Raw genomic sequence first — 20,359 nt, forward strand, 5'->3', positions numbered from 1 at the left:
AGACTGGAAGATCTGGAGACAGAGAGCAGTAACCACTTCTGGCACAAGCTCATGGTATCAGTGGCGCAAGACGGGGAAGATGTTTCAAACAGAGAAGACATGCCAATGTACATGCACTGGTTATCTAACACTGACCTAACCTTGACCAACCTCCTGGCTAGATGACATCTCATATTTTTTCAAACATGACACTGAAAGACTGCATTGCGTTTTCAAATCATCAGTAAAAAAGTATCATTAAACATAATAGTAGTTATTATGAAAAACAATTTGAGTTTCAAAGACTGCTACTTCTTTTATCAACACAAAACAAATGAACACATACAGAATCAATAACATCCTTCAGAGCAATAGTGGAACACAATCCCCACCCATTTTATTACCAGCCAATCCAGAAACAGTCTGGCCTAATTTGTTACTGATAATGGAGACACACACATACCGTATATGATCATTGATAAGCCGATCTCATAGATAAGCTGGGGACCTAACTTTACCCATTTAAAATCAGTATCACAATGGTTTTTATCCGTACATAAGACGAACTACCAGCATTCGTTTATCTTCTCGTCGTGATTAGTCTTCGGAAATAGAGTGTCAACAAATCCATACTGACCTACGCAAGTAACTCCTGTTGCTACACCATCTCATAATAAACATGTTCTTTGCGGATCTGGGCCTAGATTTTCGAAGCTCTCTTAGAGCTAAGATAGTCGTAAGTACCATACATTAACACTAACTTACGACTATCTTAGCACTAAGAGGGCTTCGAAAATCTAGGCCCTGTACTTTGGTTTGTAATCAAGTTTATTGATTTTACTCAAAATATCATTCAATAATGTTTATATTAATTCCCGTGAAATTGTGTGTCCCTCAGACACTTATAACTTCAGTCGCCATTAATCCACAGCAATCACAATCATACTGTGTTTACTCACGCCTCGAAATGACTGACTGACTGAGTTTGGTTTTTACGCCGCTTTTAGCAATATTCCAGCAACATCACGGAGGGGGACACCAGAAATGGGCTGCACACATTGTACCCATGTGGGGATTCGAACCCGGGTCTTCGGCATGACGAGCCAACGCTTTAACCATTAGGCTACCCCACCGCCCCCGCCTCGAAATAAAGTATAGTTGAAAGAAAATGAATATGTAAATTTTATTTCTTTCGATAAAAGTCACATTTACTGTAGCTGGACAATCACATGTCAACAAACTGTTTTTGCGATGGAAATAGCGAGATCGTGTGAAACCACAATGGTGACAGGTCAAATTGTTCCATACATAAAACATATCCAGCAATACACTGAAGTGCAGCCCAATAGCCTTAGTTATGATAATATATGTTTTACATTTATAGAGGAAAACCTGCAATTAAAATGCAAGAATAGATTTCTCTTGGTAAAATAATAATTTCAGATACTATTTTTCCATTCACTGCATCAGAATTCATTTCCATTATATTTTTGGGTATGTTTTTAACTAAATCACTGGTTGATCACGGGGGGGGGGGGGGCATGTGTCCACAGCTGATTGCTATCTCCGGCTCTGTTTACAAAACAAAGACATGCCACTAGGAAATGCCACAATCACCAAGGTCACACAGACCTGGGACTCTAGCCTGATCTCAAAGGGAAGCCCTGACGTTGATGCTAAAAAGTGAGAATGATATCACTGGTAGAGTGAGTGAGTGAGTATGGTTTTACGCCGCTTTTAGCAATATTCCAGCAATATCACGGTGGGGACACCAGAAATGGGCTTCACACATTGTGCCCATGTGGGAAATCGAACCTGGGTCTTCGGCGTGACGAGTGAACATCTTAACCACTGGGCTACCCCACCACCCCATCACTGGTAGAAGGAAAACATTGTTAAGATGTCTATTTGAAATCTTTGAATTCTAATATGCCAGAACAAAAAAACGAGACTGATCAATTCCACATCACATATCAGCCAAATAAGAATCAGTACTAATTTAGCCATGGCATAAATCAGCATAACCCTGCTGAGGTTCAAGTGTTCAAACCCACTACAGAATACTGACATTTACATTTTCATAAATGAATTCATGAAAACTCTAAATGAACCACAATATGATTATCTCCTAATAAGAGATTTCAAATAGCAAAAAAACCCAAATTATTCAACGCTGGAATAAACTAAAACAACATTAACAATCTTAGATTAAAAGCCAATTTCAATTAAAAAGGCTTCTAATTCAATAACTGAGTGGCTGAGTACAATCCCCTCAGCCCCAAGGCAAGATAAAAAGCCTACAGCTAACAGAGCCTGTCCTCCCTGGAGTATTCTGAAGGACTTCATGGAACCCACAAGACCAGAACCACATCAGCTCTATTAACTCTCCCTCACCATCAACATCGAGTCCGCTCCTCCCCGGCAGCAGCAGCCGGGCTAACCGCACCTCGGACAGTCAGTACCAATAACCGTGGTGTCTCTAAACCGTTATAACGTTTTAAGCTGCCTCAGAAATTTGTTCATTTAAGGACAAGTCCCAAGACTATAGACTCTTCAGAGTTGTACCCAGTAAATGTTTCCTGTCTGTATATTTTCTATTATTTATATTAAGACTGTAGCAAAATTAACATTGGAAACTGGTTGAGAATTACAACCCTCCAATGATACTTCTCAAAGAAGACCAACATTGAACTTTTACCTGTTTTCAGCACAGAAGTTCTGAATCTAACTGGCATGAAATACAAAGGCTGTTTAGCCTCTTCAGCAGACATTACTCCTTGCTTAAAGAATATCTCCAGTGAGTTTGTGCGTTTACTTTAACTCCATTTCAAAATGAATTTCACATCCCAGTGGGGTAGCCTAGTGGTTAAAGTGTTCGCTCATCACGTCAAAGATCCGAGTTTGATTCCCCATGGGTACAATGGGTGAAGCCTATCTGTGGTGTCCCCCGCCGTGATATGTTGGAATATTGTAAACAGTGACGTAAAACTATACTAACTCACTCACTCACTCAGCTGGTGTAGTAGGAAGGCTATAGTGATGCTGATGTTAGATGTTGACAACTTCAGTGAGAACATACAGTACAGTGATGAGGGAAAATGTGGGAATAAAACCAGTCCTGGCCCCCCTAAATAAGATAAGGGGACACAACAAATCTATCAGCACTGATGGCCCAGAGCTACAGATAAATTTTTGGGTCATTGAGTTATGTACTCGCTTGTGTTCATCTCAATTGGGTGTCCTAATTTTCCTTTGAGTAACCAAATAAATTGTACTCACCTCACTTAAACTCAATTGGGTACTTGGCCATTTCCCATTATTTGTGAAAATAGAATAAAGTTTAATTGTTGGTTAGCGTGTGTGTTATTTATATTTGATATGTAATATGAGAAAAGATAAGAAAGCCTGCAAGTTGCCAAGTTCATCTGCTGACGTTACTCTATCTATCCTCAGTAACCTCCATCTGTCATGCATGGGTCTGCGTACTTCAAATTCTAGTAGGTTTGCTGATTGTTACAGTACGCAAGCTAAGATTTGACATCTTTGTGTGTACGCATGTTAGATGAAATTAATTGAGTATTAAGAAAAATTCAAGCGTACTTGTACGCAATAGACTTGAAAGGAATTGAGTTTTCACACAAACATTTGCGTAATTTACGCAGATACGCAGCGTATATGTACCTCTGACAGCCATAGATGCCATGGGAGATGGACTTTCATGAACTGTATCACATACTGTACTATGACCCTTCTGTAGAGACAGACACTGTACTGAAACAATGTGCGTTGAAGTAGGCCGATATCAGCTGTGTCGTACATATGGAGCACATTTCACCTCAACTCCAGAGATGGCGTTGTGGGGTGTACAGGTGTGTAAACAGGTGTTCACAGAGTGAATTAATCTGTATAACATCACAGACTACTCATGCAATCATTAACAGAAAAACATGTTGATAAAAACACAAAATCAGGAACAACATTCCGGGAAATAATGGAACACAAGCATCAGCCACTATCAGCCGGCGATTCGGGGTCAGGTTTTTGGAACATACATCCAAATAATCATACCATGGAATTACCTACAATTTATCAATTGGAAAGTGACATTTCAGAAGACCAAAAGTCACATTCACAAACAATTACCTCCATAATGTTTGTTTCTTGCATTTTGTCAACCGAGCCATGAAGACACACAGGCTTGGTAGTAACCTTTCTTTTCAGTGGATAATAAGGCATCCTTGATTATGATAATGTACGTAGCGCCGTTAGCAGGCAATGTGCCTGGATATGAGCGCCATATAAGCAGACTACAGTGAAGCCTCGTTAATCCGGATGGTTGCGTTTCTCAGTAAATTCGTCCGGATTGCGAATAGTCCGGACTACTGAATCAAGACCCAAGTTGCTTCCCTAAGAATTACAAAAACGACACGAATCTGGATAAAACAAATAAGCATTTAATGTAAAGCCTAATTCATCACATCAATAATTTTACCGAGTGACATCCGCATGTTGATCCGACGGGTCTGATCACGTCTTTCTTCAGCACAGGTGAGGTAATGTCTAACAAGCGATCTATTGTAGTATGCCTTGAATGTCCGAATTATTCCTGCATCCATCGGTTGAATATGAGACGTGGGTATTTGGTCACATTTCGCAAAGTTAGCGAAGGACGATACTTGTGACTTGCAGCATTGTCCTAAAGCAAAATCACTTTTTAGTCCACGTGACCGATCTGTCTGCAAAGTACATTAACCAATCAGAAAACAGCTAACTTGTCATCCACGCCGTAAATGTACAGTATCTTCAGTCGGGAGCTTTTATGTCTAATTAAAACAACAACCCAGTTGGCCAGTTAATTAAGTAAATATCGCCGGGAGGTGTTGTTACGGTTCGTGAACACGACTTACAGCGTCCGGACTGTGAAGCAATTTACTGTTTATTTTACTGATTGGTGACAGCTACTTACCGTCCGGTTCCGGAAACCGAATTTCCGGATTATCGAGGCAAATTATATAGGCATAGATTGGTAACAAGCTGAAATCGCCCGGGAGGCGAGACATCCGGATTATCGAAGTCCGGACTAACGGGGCTTCACTGTATTACTATTACTATCTTGTGTATAAATACTACTATCTCCATTCACCACCAGTCCAGTTAAAATGGTGATGCTAACAGAATCATCCAATCAAATTAACCAGTCCTTTCATGCTTAAAACAAGTGATGATGTTCCCAATAATCAACACCTAATACTAACTGACTGACTACTGTTGAAGGTCATGGGCTTTACGATTTGAAGCACCACTGACCTACCCCATGTCTTAATACTAAGGAAAATACTTTTCAACAAGCTGAGCAAACTACAATTTCTTCAGCGTGACAAGCGGATGTTTTAAGCATTAGGCTACCCAACAGCCCCGTGTAAACTGTCAGAAAATGGACATATCCTCACAAATTATCATTCTGCATAGAACTCAAGACATACTCCTTGTATTGAAGCATTTAGTATCATGACGTACTGGTACATTGTGACAACTACATTGATGTTCAGTTTGTTATGCACCCAGTAATATAACCAGATTTGGGAATATGTCCATTGAGATTGTTACTAGTCTTGGACTGACAGACTATCACCTTTCTTCAGCATCTTATTCCGCAAACCTGTGAAAACAACGCACTTCAAGAGGATGGCATAAGCTAATCAGGTGACATGTCATTGGGCTTAATGTCGCATTCAAATGTTGCACTTAATCAGCGCTGTCTGTCTGTCTGTCCGTCATCCATCCAAACATCTGGCCATCTGTCATGTTATCCTGGTTCTCATGGAGCTAGCTCACTAATAAACCTTGCCTCGTTAATACCATTGACGTCTTTTTGGTGTGATGCAGCCAGGATTGAACCCCCGACCTTCCAGCCAAATACACTATCCACTAGACCAGGTAGGTGTTCCCTCCCACTATAGGACACCAAGCAGTACGAGGCCTGAAGGTTCAGGCAGTCAGTGGTTCTAAGACCCTGCCTGCGAAGGCCTCCAGTACAAACACAGAGGGCCATGCTGGTCACCGCTTTATATTGATTAATGATCTGTGCTCTAATTTGCAGAGAAACACTTGCAAATGTGGGGCTTATCCAAGCTTTCAGACTGGCTCTGACAAATGTCACCGTCACCTCCGGATCGGGGTGGATGAGTCTGTCGGATGCATCTAGGAACCATGGGGTCATAGAGGCTGTATTCACACAATAGGGAACTGGTGAAACCATTTTGTACAGAATCACATTGAGAGGAAGAGTCACAGATCTCTGTGTACCTATGTGGATCTGGGTCATATCACATTATCAGACAGAAAATCATAATGTTAGGCTGTGTCTCATATCCTTGATGAATAAACGTGCTGGGCTGTATCACATGTATATATGTGTAATAACAGATTTATACCATACTAAAGGTATAAGTTCATGATTGTAGTGCTGGGCTGTATCACATGTATATATGTGTAATAACAGATTTATACCATACTAAATGTATAAGTTCATGATTGTAGTGCTGGGTCACTCCAACATATATATGTGCAGATAAACAGAGTCAACAAATGAAATGTGTAGGCGATACATTGGGTTTTATCACATACAGATAACGGGAATAGTGGTGTTGTGCCATATCACATACAGATGTGGTGAATAGTACTGTTGTGGCATATCACATACAGATGTGGTAAATAGTGGGGTTGTGGCATATCACATACAGATGTGTTAAATAGTGGGGTTGTGGCATATCACATACAGATGTGTTAAATAGTGGGGTTGTGCCATATCACATACAGATGTGGTAAATAGTGGGGTTGTGCCATATCACATACAGATGTGGTAAATAGTGGGGTTGTGCCATATCACATACAGATGTGGTAAATAGTAGTGTTGTGCCATATCACATACAGATGTGGTAAATAGTGTTGTTGTGCCATATCACATACAGATGTGGTGAATAGTTGGGTTGTGCCATATCACATACAGATGTGGTAAATAGTGGGGTTGTGCCATATCACATACAGATGTGTTAAATAGTGGGGTTGTGCCATATCACATACAGATGGTAGGTATCAATAGTGGGGTTGTGCCATATCACATACAGATGTGGTAAATAGTTGTGCCATATCACATACAGATGTGGTAAATAGTGGGGTTGCCATATCACATACAGATGTGGTAAATAGTGGGGTTGTGCCATATCACATACAGATGTGGTAAATAGTGGTGTTGTGCCATATCACATACAGATGTGGTAAATAGTGAATACTAGGTTGTGCCATATCACATACAGATGTGGTAAATAGTGGGTTGTGCCATATCACATACAGATGTGGTAAATAGTGGTGGTTATGCCATATCACATACAGATGTGTAAATAGTAGTGTTGTGCCATATCACATACAGATGTGGTAAATAGTGGTGTTGTGCCATATCACATACAGATGTGTAAATAGTGTTGTTGTGCCATATCACATACAGATGGTGTAAATAGTGGGGTTGTGCCATATCACATACAGATGTGGTAAATAGTGGGGTTGTGCCATATCACATACAGATGTGGTAAATAGTGGGGTTGTGCCATATCACATACAGATGTGTTAAATAGTGGGGTTGTTCCATGCACATCAAATAGATGTTGTGCCATATCAATACAGAGTTAAATGGTGTTGTGCCATATCACATACATATGTGATTAAATAGATGTGTGCCATATCAAATACAGATGTGCCATACCAAATAGTGTGTTTATATCACATACAGATGTGAATAGTGGTGTTGTGCCATATCAAATACAGATGTGAATAGTGGTGTTGTGCCTTATCAAATACAGATGTGAATAGTGGTGTTGTGCCTTATCAAATACAGATGTGAATAGTGGCGTTGTGCCTTATCAAATACAGATGTGAATAGTGGCGTTGTGCCTTATCAAATACAGATGTGAATAGTGGTGTTGTGCCTTATCAAATACAGATGTGAATAGTGGCGTTGTGCCTTATCAAATACAGATGTGAATAGTGGCATTGTGCCTTATCAAATACAGATGTGAATAGTGGCCTTGTGCCTTATCAAATACTGATGTGAATAGTGGTGTTGTGCCTTATCAAATACAGATGTGAATAGTGGTGTTGTGCCTTATCAAATACAGATGTGAATACTGGCGTTGTGCCTTCTCAAAGTGTTCGGACACATCACGTGTATGTGGTGGAATAATAGTGATTATGGAGTTTGGCCATATGCATGTAGAATTAATGTGCAGATATGGCACAATCCAACTGAAGTGTAGAGCCCGGGCCAATTCTAAAACCTTTACTGTGACCATACTTCTGTTGTGGGTAACAAATTCATAAAGAACATGATCTGACCAAGATTAATCCATCAAACATTCACAACTATCTCCAATCTTGTCCATTGGTTCCATTAAGAAACATTGAATCATACACAGCACCCCATCAGCCGATACGTTCCTACCACACAAATTCAGCATACAAAGATTACTGAAATGAATAAACAAGACAAGCATATGAACTGAGGCCACACGTTTTCTGTATCAATATATCTTACAGCCAGTGTGTCTAAGATCCCCACTAACATCAATCGAAAGAAATATCTCATTCACCACATAAGCCAGTAATTCTACCAGGTCACAATCTTATTCACGTTACCAAGAAATCAGTCATCAAGGTTTTTATAAGGATTCCATCGTTTTGTCTCGTTTGATGTCAAGTATCGACAGCCTCACCCTACTTGCTGCCTGATCAATATATTCTATCATCCGAAACACAAGTTAATGCTCCTGAAGCCCCTGAAGACTCGAGTAGCTGGACGAACCCTCGTTGGAGGCAGCTGCTTGTGTCAGGGCTGACCAAAATGTCCAGGAGCCATATTCTTATGCAAACAACTGCCCTAAACTAACCATTCCAGATTACACCAATACTCCAGAGCCATCATTTCCGTGGCTTGTACTAAGTAATGTTAGAGAACGTATTAAAAGTCCATATATTCACAGACATTTCTCCCGAGTCCCAATTACTGTCAACAGTTGCCCTATTTCGCAGCACTTGAAAAACCTCGATCTGCCCACATAGGAATTCTAGTTACAGTCTAAATCATTATTCATCATAAAATCTGGTTGCTGTCTCCCTGTAAGGTCATACATTCATTGTGAGGTCATACATTCATTGTCAGGTCATACATTCATTGTGAGGTCATACATTCATTGTCAGGTCATAATTACAAGGTGATCAATGATTTTGCTGGAGACAAAAGGCATCGGGTATTTTCATTATTCTATCTACTTTTGAAACGTCTTTCTTTAATATCATTACCAAATTCAGAAAACATCTTGATTAACAGTCAATGTCCATGAAAATGAAGTGATCTGAAACCCTGAATCTATCAAGGGTATTTTAATGATTGTAATAGTCTTGTGACAATTAAAACACTACTGCAACACTATTGCAGTTTGGGTACCACCACCATCCATCCTCGATAATCTCCAGGGTATACGTTATGATCACCCTCCACTATACCCTGGATGCATCCACAGCTTGGTCCGATAATTATATTATCTCCCTTTGCTGGGTCCGCATTCTCACAGTAACCAATCAGCTAAGCCACCGTTACATACCAGCTTGCCAGTGTCAACAAAGATAGCGGTCGCAGTCGCGAAGGTTTGATCGCAGTGCCACTCAGATTTTTTGGGGAAATCATACAGACAAATAGACAGATCTGAAACTTTAAAAAAATAAATGAAAGAACTCCTTCTACCTCTTTCAGAGTACCTCTGTGTTGGCAAGTTTAAACGGTTAGATAACGTAAGAAGCGAAAGTGAGTTGTGATTGGTTCGCTCAACTTCCCAGTGTAGACACCTGATTGGATAATAAACCAGCAAAGGGAGGTAATAAAATCATCGGGCCAAGCCGTGGATACATCCAGGGTATAATGGAGAGTGATCGGAACGTATACCCTGGATATTATCGAGGATGCACCACCATCCTACAACGGACATGTTCTTACAGCACTGGACAAGACGGCAGAACTTAACGTATCCACAAACAGCATGATCCGAGAACAGAAAGCTTGGAAAGGACTTGGAAGTAGTGTATGTTTTTATCAAAAGAAAGGGAATATGTTTCTATATTACTGTTGAAGATCACTTCCACTGATAATGCATCATATCACAGATCTGAGAAACTGATCTTACAAACTTGTCGATGTTTTGCCATTACCGCCATGGACAATATTCCTGCAATACTAAGATGGGTGACCACAGGAAAGGACTTCACTCATTCTAGGTTTGTTACAAATCGAAATCGAGACACTTTTAAAACTGGGCTATCCTAAAAGAACACAGATGTGTGAAAAATGGAGGTCAATTGACAATAACAAAGAAGTATGTCGTCACTTCATTCATGTAACTTATATCTCCATGATACAACTTGGAATCCAAATGGGGAACATCTTTCTTCCAAATTCATCACAATGACTGCTGCATTCACATTGTGTATCTACAAGAACATTCTCTGTTTAAAAACCCCACAACAACTGTTCTAGATGAGTATACTGGCTACAGAAGAGGTTCCATTACCATGGTTACGCAATTCAGTTGATTTGATTACGACCTGATCTAACTCCCAAATTAACTTTGTATCATATGAACATGATGAATAATTAACCAAAATTCCATACATCACAAAACAGAGCTCCATCCTACCCAAAACATTGCATGTCTATAGCGCAACAAGAATGGAAAACCACTTTGTACTGGTCCTCTTGTGGCACCAGAGATAATGGTAAAATGTTGATTGTGCCAGCAATGATAATGGTAAAAATGCTGATCGGGAACTAATGGGTGTGTATGAAGGACGGAATTGAGTCTTGAAATTGAGATGAAGCGTTTAGTGCCATGATAGCAATGATAGGAGGAACTTATGGTTTCAGCAGTAATTACCTATTTACACTTTCAGAAACCAAAAACACAAACAAATTGTATATACCAGCAAACGATTCTTAATCACTGACTGGGCCGGTGGACAGCAGCCACAGCAACAGTACACTGCCACTGGCCTATTCACAAACAATAAAAACAATGGAACAATTCTCTGTGAGAATAACTGAAAACAATTTTACATATGTCGATTGTCTATTGGATAAGATCTAAAAATATACAAAAATTTATGATTTTGTGTTATTTGTTTGATGAAATGCTTGAATAACAGATACATTGCTGTGTCAGAAGCTGAATTCAGTGAGCGACTATGGTTTTAAACTGCATAAGAAATATTCCAGCAATACGGACATAGGACACCAGAAATGGACTTCACACATTGTGCCCAAGTGCAGAATCAAACCTGGGTATTTGGTGTGCCAAGCAAACACTTCTGTGTGAAAAAGGATGAGACATAACTCCTATAACATATAACTGACTTCATCTTACTTCCATGTCACACCGCTGAAGTCTGATTGGTTCATGTAATCTTCATAAAATACTTTATATCCTGCCTTAGGAGGGAAACAAATCTCTGAGCAGGACAATAAATCTCTTATACCCCATCACAGAGAATACAGTCTGTCTATAGGTTTCTGAGGAGGGAATAAATCCCTTATACCCACCATGAAGCTAAAACTACACGTTGTCAATGAAAGTCAATGGCACTTTCAAAAGTCAATATATTTATTCTTTTACAAGGCAGACTGAAACATGTCAACAAGTTCAACCTTCTGTGGTTGTATCAATAAGTGTAGTATATATGTTTTTTATGCAACTCGCATTAATGTTGGCAATAAACATGACTTGGGAGACATGAAACCACATATAATATACTCTCATGATACTGCTACAAGTGTCTATATACACCCAACACCCCAGTAGGAAAAGGTCTGTCAATAAACCACATATACCCCGGTGATACTGCTACAAGTGTCTATATACACCTAACACCCCAGTAGGAAAAGGTCTGTCAATAAACCACATATACCCCGGGTGATACTGCTACAAGTGTCTATATACACCTAACACCCCAGTAGGAAAAGGTCTGTCAATAAACCACATATACCCCGGTGATACTGCTACAAGTGTCTATATACACCTAACACCCCAGTAGGAAAAGGTCTGTCAATAAACCACATATACCCTCGTGATACTGCTACAAGTGTCTATATACACCTAACACCCCAGTAGGAAAAGGTCTGTCAATAAACCACATATACCCTCGTGATACTGCTACAAGTGTCTATATACACCTAACACCCCAGTAGGAAAAGGTCTGTCAATAAACCACATATACCCTCGTGATACTGCTACAAGTGTCTATATACACCTAACACCCCAGTAGGAAAAGGTCTGTCAATAAACCACATATACCCCCGTGATACTGCTACAAGTGTCTATATACACCTAACACCCCAGTAGGAAAAGGTCTGTCAATAAACCACATATACCCCGGTGATACTGCTACAAGTGTCTATATACACCTAACACCCCAGTAGGAAAAGGTCTGTCAATAAACCACATATACCCCATGTGATACTGCTACAAGTGTCTATATACACCTAACACCCCAGTAGGAAAAGGTCTGTCAATAAACCACATATACCCCCGTGATACCTGCTACAAGTGTCTATATACACCTAACACCCCAGTAGCTACAAGTGTCTATATACACCTAAAAGGAAAAGGTCTGTCAATAAACCATATATACCCCGTGTGACTGCTGCTACAAGTGTCTACCTAACACCCCAGTAGGAAAAGGTCTGTCAATAAACCACATATACCCCGGTGATACTGCTACAAGTGTCTATATACACCTAACACCCCAGTAGGAAAAGGTCTGTCAATAAACCACATATACCCCGGGTGATACTGCTACAAGTGTCTATATACACCTAACACCCCAGTAGGAAAAGGTCTGTCAATAAACCACATATACCCCCGTGATACTGCTACAAGTGTCTATATACACCTAACACCCCAGTAGGAAAAGGTCTGTCAATAAACCACATATACCCCCGTGATACTGCTACAAGTGTCTATATACACCTAACACCCCAGTAGGAAAAGGTCTGTCAATAAACCACATATACCCTCATTGATACTGCTACAAGTGTCTATATACACCTAACACCCCAGTAGGAAAAGGTCTGTCAATAAACCACATATACCCCCGTGATACTGCTACAAGTGTCTATATACACCTAACACCCCAGTAGGAAAAGGTCTGTCAATAAACCACATATACCCCCCCGTGATACTGCTACAAGTGTCTATATACACCTAACACCCCAGTAGGAAAAGGTCTGTCAATAAACCACATATACCCCGTGATACTGCTACAAGTGTCTATATACACCTAACACCCCAGTAGGAAAAGGTCTGTCAATAAACCACATATACCCCGTGATACTGCTACAAGTGTCTATATACACCTAACACCCCAGTAGGAAAAGGTCTGTCAATAAACCACATATACCCCCGTGATACTGCTACAAGTGTCTATATACACCTAACACCCCAGTAGGAAAAGGTCTGTCAATAAACCACATATACCCCGTGATACTGCTACAAGTGTCTATATATACACCTAACACCCCAGTAGGAAAAGGTCTGTCAATAAACCACATATACCCCCGTGATGATACTGCTACAAGTGTCTATATACACCTAACACCCCAGTAGGAAAAGGTCTGTCAATAAACCACATATACCCCGGTGATACTGCTACAAGTGTCTATATACACCTAACACCCCAGTAGGAAAAGGTCTGTCAATAAACCACATATACCCCCGTGATACTGCTACAAGTGTCTATATACACCTAACACCCCAGTAGGAAAAGGTCTGTCAATAAACCACATATACCCTCGTGATACTGCTACAAGTGTCTATATACACCTAACACCCCAGTAGGAAAAGGTCTGTCAATAAACCACATATACCCCCGTGATACTGCTACAAGTGTCTATATACACCTAACACCCCAGTAGGAAAAGGTCTGTCAATAAACCACATATACCCCCGTGATACTGCTACAAGTGTCTATATACACCTAACACCCCAGTAGGAAAAGGTCTGTCAATAAACCACATATACCCCCGTGATACTGCTACAAGTGTCTATATACACCTAACACCCCAGTAGGAAAAGGTCTGTCAATAAACCACATATACCCCGTGATACTGCTACAAGTGTCTATATACACCTAACACCCCAGTAGGAAAAGGTCAATCAATAAACCACATATACCCTCGTGATACTGCTACAAGTGTCTATATACACCTAACACCCCAGTAGGAAAAGGTCTGTCAATAAACCACATATACCCCGGTGATACTGCTACAAGTGTCTATATACACCAAACATCCCAGTAGGAAAAGATCCTTATCCCACCTTATATGGATGTAATTGAATCACAAACACAGTGACTAGAGTTGCCCCTACTTGACACTACACACAAGGAAGTAATTCTGTGATGTAATAGGAAAAGTATTGAACATGTAATTCTTCTAACAGTCGAATTAGCCATCCCTGTCATGATTTGTCCTCCACAGATAATGATTTAGAGCCAAATTCTTGATAAATATGCAAGGGTTTATCTCAACATGCAGAGTCTACAACAAACGTCAGTAAAAATTACCAAATTTCAAATAGGAAATTCCCCAGTTATTCTTAATTTGCTTACAAGTAATATTATCAAGGACATAGCTTATCCAAGATTATTGTTATTTCCCTATTCAATATGGAAGAAGAGGTGTAAAAGCGTGGTCTCAAGTTACATATTAACATAATGTTAAAAGAAAATGAAAATTGATGAAAATGATGTTCTTCCCAATTTGCCTGACAAGAATACCTAATTTGGGTTTCTTTGGTTGTACATGAATATATGGTATTACACACAGGTAACCATTATTCTGTATTGTACATTATGAAATAGGAGCTGATAAAACTTCAGGCTTAATATATCACTTTTAATCTACACTTAGGGATGGTTGATTTTTAGGCATGCCACGATACATCGATGTATCGATGCATCAATACTTTTTTGTAAGATGATACAATTATCAATACATTCAATACTGTATCGATATTTAGTTATGAAAGTATATTTTAAATATGTTTATGTATCATTTACATTTTGCAATTGTATCGTGTTTTATGATGCTATGAAAGTTATAAATGATTATTTTTCAAGTACAAAGATAGGCAATTAGAACTTTTTAATCTCTGAGAATCAAAAATGTTGATCTTTTCATGGACAATTATCAAATATGAAATATTAATGTTTAAAATGCAACTAAATTTACGCAATAATGCCGAGAAAATAGGTATCGTGATACATATCGAATCATGACATGGGTATCGTGATACGTATTGATTCAAGAAACTTATGTATCGTGACGTCCCTTCTGAACTTCTTACAAGTTTGTGTCTCACCTCACCTTAGACTAAGGCTTAGCCTTTAAATAAATTTAATTTTGATAGAAACAAATAATTCCATTAAAATTGAAAAGGAATCCCAGTGTCAAGGGAAATTCAGAACCTGGTCAAATCTAGACTTGCTTCATTTAGAGCTTTAGCACTGCAGAAAGGGCTAGGCAGAAGGGAAAATAATGCAGTTCTTCAGGGACAAGACTATCTTACCCATGGTTAGAGGTGCATTCCTTTAGGGCAGTAGCCTTATCAAAAGTATTTCAGACTGTTTCACTGACACAAAAGCATGGACAAACGTTAGGTTGCATCGGTTGACCTTTCTCATCAGCCAATCAGCAACAAGGTGTCTGAAATCCTGGTATTATCTGAAAAAGGCCTCAGGAGCATCACACCTGATATTAGACTAACGCTTAGCCCCTGAATATATAATTTGGATTGTAACAAATAAACCCATCTAAATTGAAAAGGATCCCCAATGAGTTGGGAGATTCCTGGAAATCTAGATTTGCTTCATTTAGGGTTTGAGCATTGCAGGGAGGGCTAGGCAAAATGGAAAATAATGTGGTTCAGGGACTGTGACACAGACTAACCTGATATCTGTACCCAAAAAATTATGAGGGCGTGGGGAGAACAATGCTGTGACATCACAGCTAGGGGAAATAACTGTGTCACTCTTTAGGCATACCACTAAGAATAACTCAATGACTTAATGTTTTTAAGAGAATTTTTTTCTCTTTCATTTCTGTATATCTCTGTGATACCACAGGAAACTGGCAACCATAATCCAGAGGGAATGTTTACGACATAATTAATGTAGTTCAGGGATTGTGACACAGACTAACCTGATATCTGTACCCAAATAGAGAACAGAACTGTCTGTGGGGGTAACAAAGGAAGCCTTTCTGTGTGTGAGCACAATATCATTACCACTATCGTGTACACTACCAAACATTCCACAATTGATGGAATATGTGTTGTTTGTGTAGGTTATCTTTGTTTTGATCAATATTACCAAATCAGGAAAGTCATATGAGGCTGAAATGTTTCAGAAAACTGTCATCAGGGAGGCTCAAAAACGTGTGCATCTACCATTTACTCTAAGTGGTCCTCTAGTGGAAGTTGCGGTGGCTGAATGGGTTAGATGGCTGACTTTGTGTGCTGGTGAATAGGTGCCTGACTCGGAGGGTGTGGGTTCGAATCCCGGATGGGACTCAACCCAACAAAAGTACTAGAATCTGTACCGTACAAAGAAAGTGTAATCCCAGATATAAGATATGGTCATAGATTGTATATGCTTTCACAATTTACTGGCTAAATTGGTGAAACAACGTTCAAAGCCAACTTTCATTCCACATCTGCAGCAAACTTCCACAACCACTTCAAACCAGGAACTGCCATTTTCCCAGTTCATGTTACAACATTATCGTTTAGTTGAGGTCCTTTGTTCTGTATTTAACTGATAAGAGGGCCAATATTGAGGAAGAAGATTTAATGGGATATGGTATACACAATTCATTCAATTTAATACTGAAATATAATCATATGAGACAAGGACGGTGAAAACTTTGAATGTGATTTTGCTGTGTTTACTCAACCATGAACTCAGCATATAAAAAGGATTGTATCACATTCATATAAAGTATTTAAAATTCCAAATGCTAGTGATGACATCACAGGCTCCATTATCAGTTTATAAACAACATGTGGGAGTTGTTTCAGGATTTTGTGCAGAAGTCTGAGAAGACTGTTGGTTAAGAAAAGGACTGAGTAGATACAATATCTTAATGTCTGTTTCCTCAATGCCAATGATTTAAGCAAAGTTGACCCATCACAGATCATTGTATACACTATTGACTGTGTGCACTGAAGTAAGGCCAGACCAAATTTATTTCTTGTTTTACAGATTTTTGTCCTCAGAAAACCTAAAGTCAAGAGGTGAATTTTTTTTTTTAAATTCACCAGTCAAAGCAAAAATCCACATGAGTTTTACAAAGGCTTTATTTTTCAAGTTTACACTCACTGAGGTGCTCTAAGCACTGATTTCTAACACAAATATTGTTACATAATTCAGTTTAAAGTCTTTGAGAACAGATACCGGTGTGTTAGTGTCCAACAAACTGCCTTACGTAGTCAATGTCTCGCTCCCATATATCTTAACATTAGGATTATTTTTTTGAGCGGGGAAAATTTATTTTTACTTTTTTGCTTATTCTTGAAAAAAATACGACCAGCGGATCCGTAAAACAAAGAATAAAATTGGTCTGGCCTAACGAATGTCTGTAACGTTCTCATTTTATGTCTTACACTCTGTTCGGGTTCCACAAACCACCTCAGAGATTACTAAGAAATAACCTGTTTGGGATTAAACCCCTGAGTAGACAACTGAATTGATCTCCTATGTTCTTACTAATTCTTGGCATAAGTTATTGCCATGGTAATCAAACGGATGAGCAACAAGAAAAGCGCCATGATGGATTACAAAATTAGAGGTGGAAGCAGGTAGGCTGGGCACTGTCACACTAGGCATTGTTTTAATTGTGCAGTGTGACAAAAGCTAAGACTTTGTTTTAGCCTGTAGCATATTTTTGGTTTGGGTGGTGGTTTAGACTGTACTCCAAAAGACATGAGATACAGATATCCCTTGACTTCTAGAACACCACTGCATCAACACCAAACTGTCATTCCTTCAACATTGTTAATTGCCAATAAATATTACATCGACAGAAACATGTAAACGACTGAATCAACAACCTGGCACTATAACCAAATCCCTCCAAATCTGTAACCAACAAACCAATTAAGTACTCAAGATAATGAGGGGATGTATTGGTGAACACACACTGTGTACACAAGCCAACTGAGTTTCTGTATATTAGATGAGTACCCACAGGCTGAGAGGCCTTATCAAAACGCTTGTGTTCGATGGAGCGTGCGATGGTGCTCTCTCATATACCGAACACTGACAGCAATAATCAGATAACAGACAGTGAATCCGGCCTCATCCCACATGAACATTTTGTGTCACTTCTTTCCGAATTTGTTATTGATTCCGCTATCGTCTTGAATGAATACCCCATATTCATATCTATTGATTAAGCAGTAGTATACTACATCTCACAGGCATCTTGTAGACCACTCACTTATACTCATGTGAACTGGTTACTAGTTATCTCAAAGCACAATGGACAAATTCCTAACATATGTAAAACACAGCTTCTAAAATACAAGCATCCATTTACTGAAATGTCAGGCACTGTTATCTGGGCCATCATCTTGCCAGTTAGAAATCCCCATTAAACTGTTCGTCTGTTGCTTAATGACACGTTCAACAGTACTGCCACCATATGACGGTGACCTAGGAATCATCAACAATCTACTGATTGATACCACGAGCAACAATCCACAATATAAGTGTCCGACCATCATCTGACCATCCAAAGCAGTAAGTCTCACATCAGTACAGGCTGAACCTGACCTAAGCCAGAATAGCAATGGGGGATATCTTTAACATAATTCTCAAGCAATAAGGTCAAATAAAAAAAATGTTGTGGTTCCAATTACACCTCTTTAAAATTTAGGGTGGGTAGGTAGGATTTTTTTTTACATTTTTTTTAGAAGAAAAGTACAAACTAATAACACATGTATCAATGTGTAATTGTTTATTCAATCAAGCTTGCGGCCATCATGTCGACTTTCTCTATCAGAATGGCCGATATCTGTCGGTGTGGGGAAAAAACAATGGTATCTGAAAGTTTATTTTATTCGGTCTGCTTTAAAAAAAAAAGGGTTCGCACCAGAATTCAAGGGTCGGTCGGGTAATCGGAACCACAACATTATTTTTTTAGGCCTAACTGAAAATCTTAAGGATCATTTGAGGTTTTGTCCTGGTACAGTGTCGATCGTAATGTCCTGTGATCAGACACTAGATAATTTCATGCTCTTGGTCTGTATAATGTGACAGACATATTTTCATTAATCCATGACAACTTGTGAACTGTGGAACCCTGAAATGTGGCGAACAATGTTGACAGCAGAGAAGTCATTATGTTAACATGTCACTTCCTCTTTCACTGTCAAGAAATGAAACATACCTGTGTCCATTGAGGGAAGCAAGATGAAGAGGAGTTCCGCCATTAGCATCCACACAGTTCACATTTACTCCTTTGAAATTCCAGAGACTGCAAGAAAAAGAATGTCACAGTTTGTTTTATATTCCTATTTGTCATATCATTGCTGACAACCAATAAAAGCAATAATATATCAGAGGCATTCAATTTTAGGCTGAAAACATACTCATAATGTGATTAGAAACTAAAACTGTTTACAGTGAATTCAGTGATGTAGCAAAATCATCAATGTTCCATTTGGGAAGGTGTGTATTTTAATAAAAATCCTGTGACATCTTATGAGAAGGGTATTGTCTATATGTCATATGATATCAACCTATGCCCGAGACACTTTCAGCATCTTTTTAAATTTTTAAAAACCATGGAAGAAAACTCCATTTTCAACATATTCAAGTCATATGTGATGATCATAATTCTCTAAATTTAACTCTTTTTTTATGTGCACTTAGATTCATCAAAATGATGTTCTGCTAAAAGACATTAAAGCAAAATGAATAAAATATTTAACAAATGAGATGACATTAAAGCAGTTCCAAATAACAAATTTCAGCCTTATTTTCACTTGTGATCAATCGATTTTTACATATTGGAACACAACACAATCGTGTACTTCCTTAGAAGTTCTGTGATTGTCCTTGCTGAAGACTATCTGGATCAGATCAGAAACTCACTTCTCCATGTCGCTGTATTTCATGCACAAAATTCTGTCTGTTCAGTATGTTTATGTATGTTAATAACACGAAAAATTCTGTAATAAACAATCTACCCTGTTTCATAATAATAGGGGAGACAACTCTTCTT

The 20,359-nt window shown here is 39.0% G+C and overlaps 1 protein-coding gene across 1 annotated transcript in view; it reads right to left on the reverse strand.

Moving 5' to 3' along the window:
• Positions 1–20,359, reverse strand: part of LOC124277745 (ankyrin repeat and SAM domain-containing protein 1A-like) — a 53,915-nt gene that overhangs the window by 32,297 nt on the left and 1,259 nt on the right. The window contains exon 2 of the mRNA XM_046713470.1: positions 19,523–19,609. Within this exon, the coding sequence (XP_046569426.1) occupies positions 19,523–19,609 (87 nt within the window). The remainder of the gene's footprint in view (positions 1–19,522; positions 19,610–20,359) is intronic.

The sequence above is a fragment of the Haliotis rubra genome, unplaced genomic scaffold, assembly GCF_003918875.1.
Source record: "Haliotis rubra isolate DU_JTF1 unplaced genomic scaffold, ASM391887v1 Scf227, whole genome shotgun sequence".
Taxonomy (NCBI): Eukaryota; Metazoa; Mollusca; class Gastropoda; order Lepetellida; family Haliotidae; genus Haliotis; species Haliotis rubra.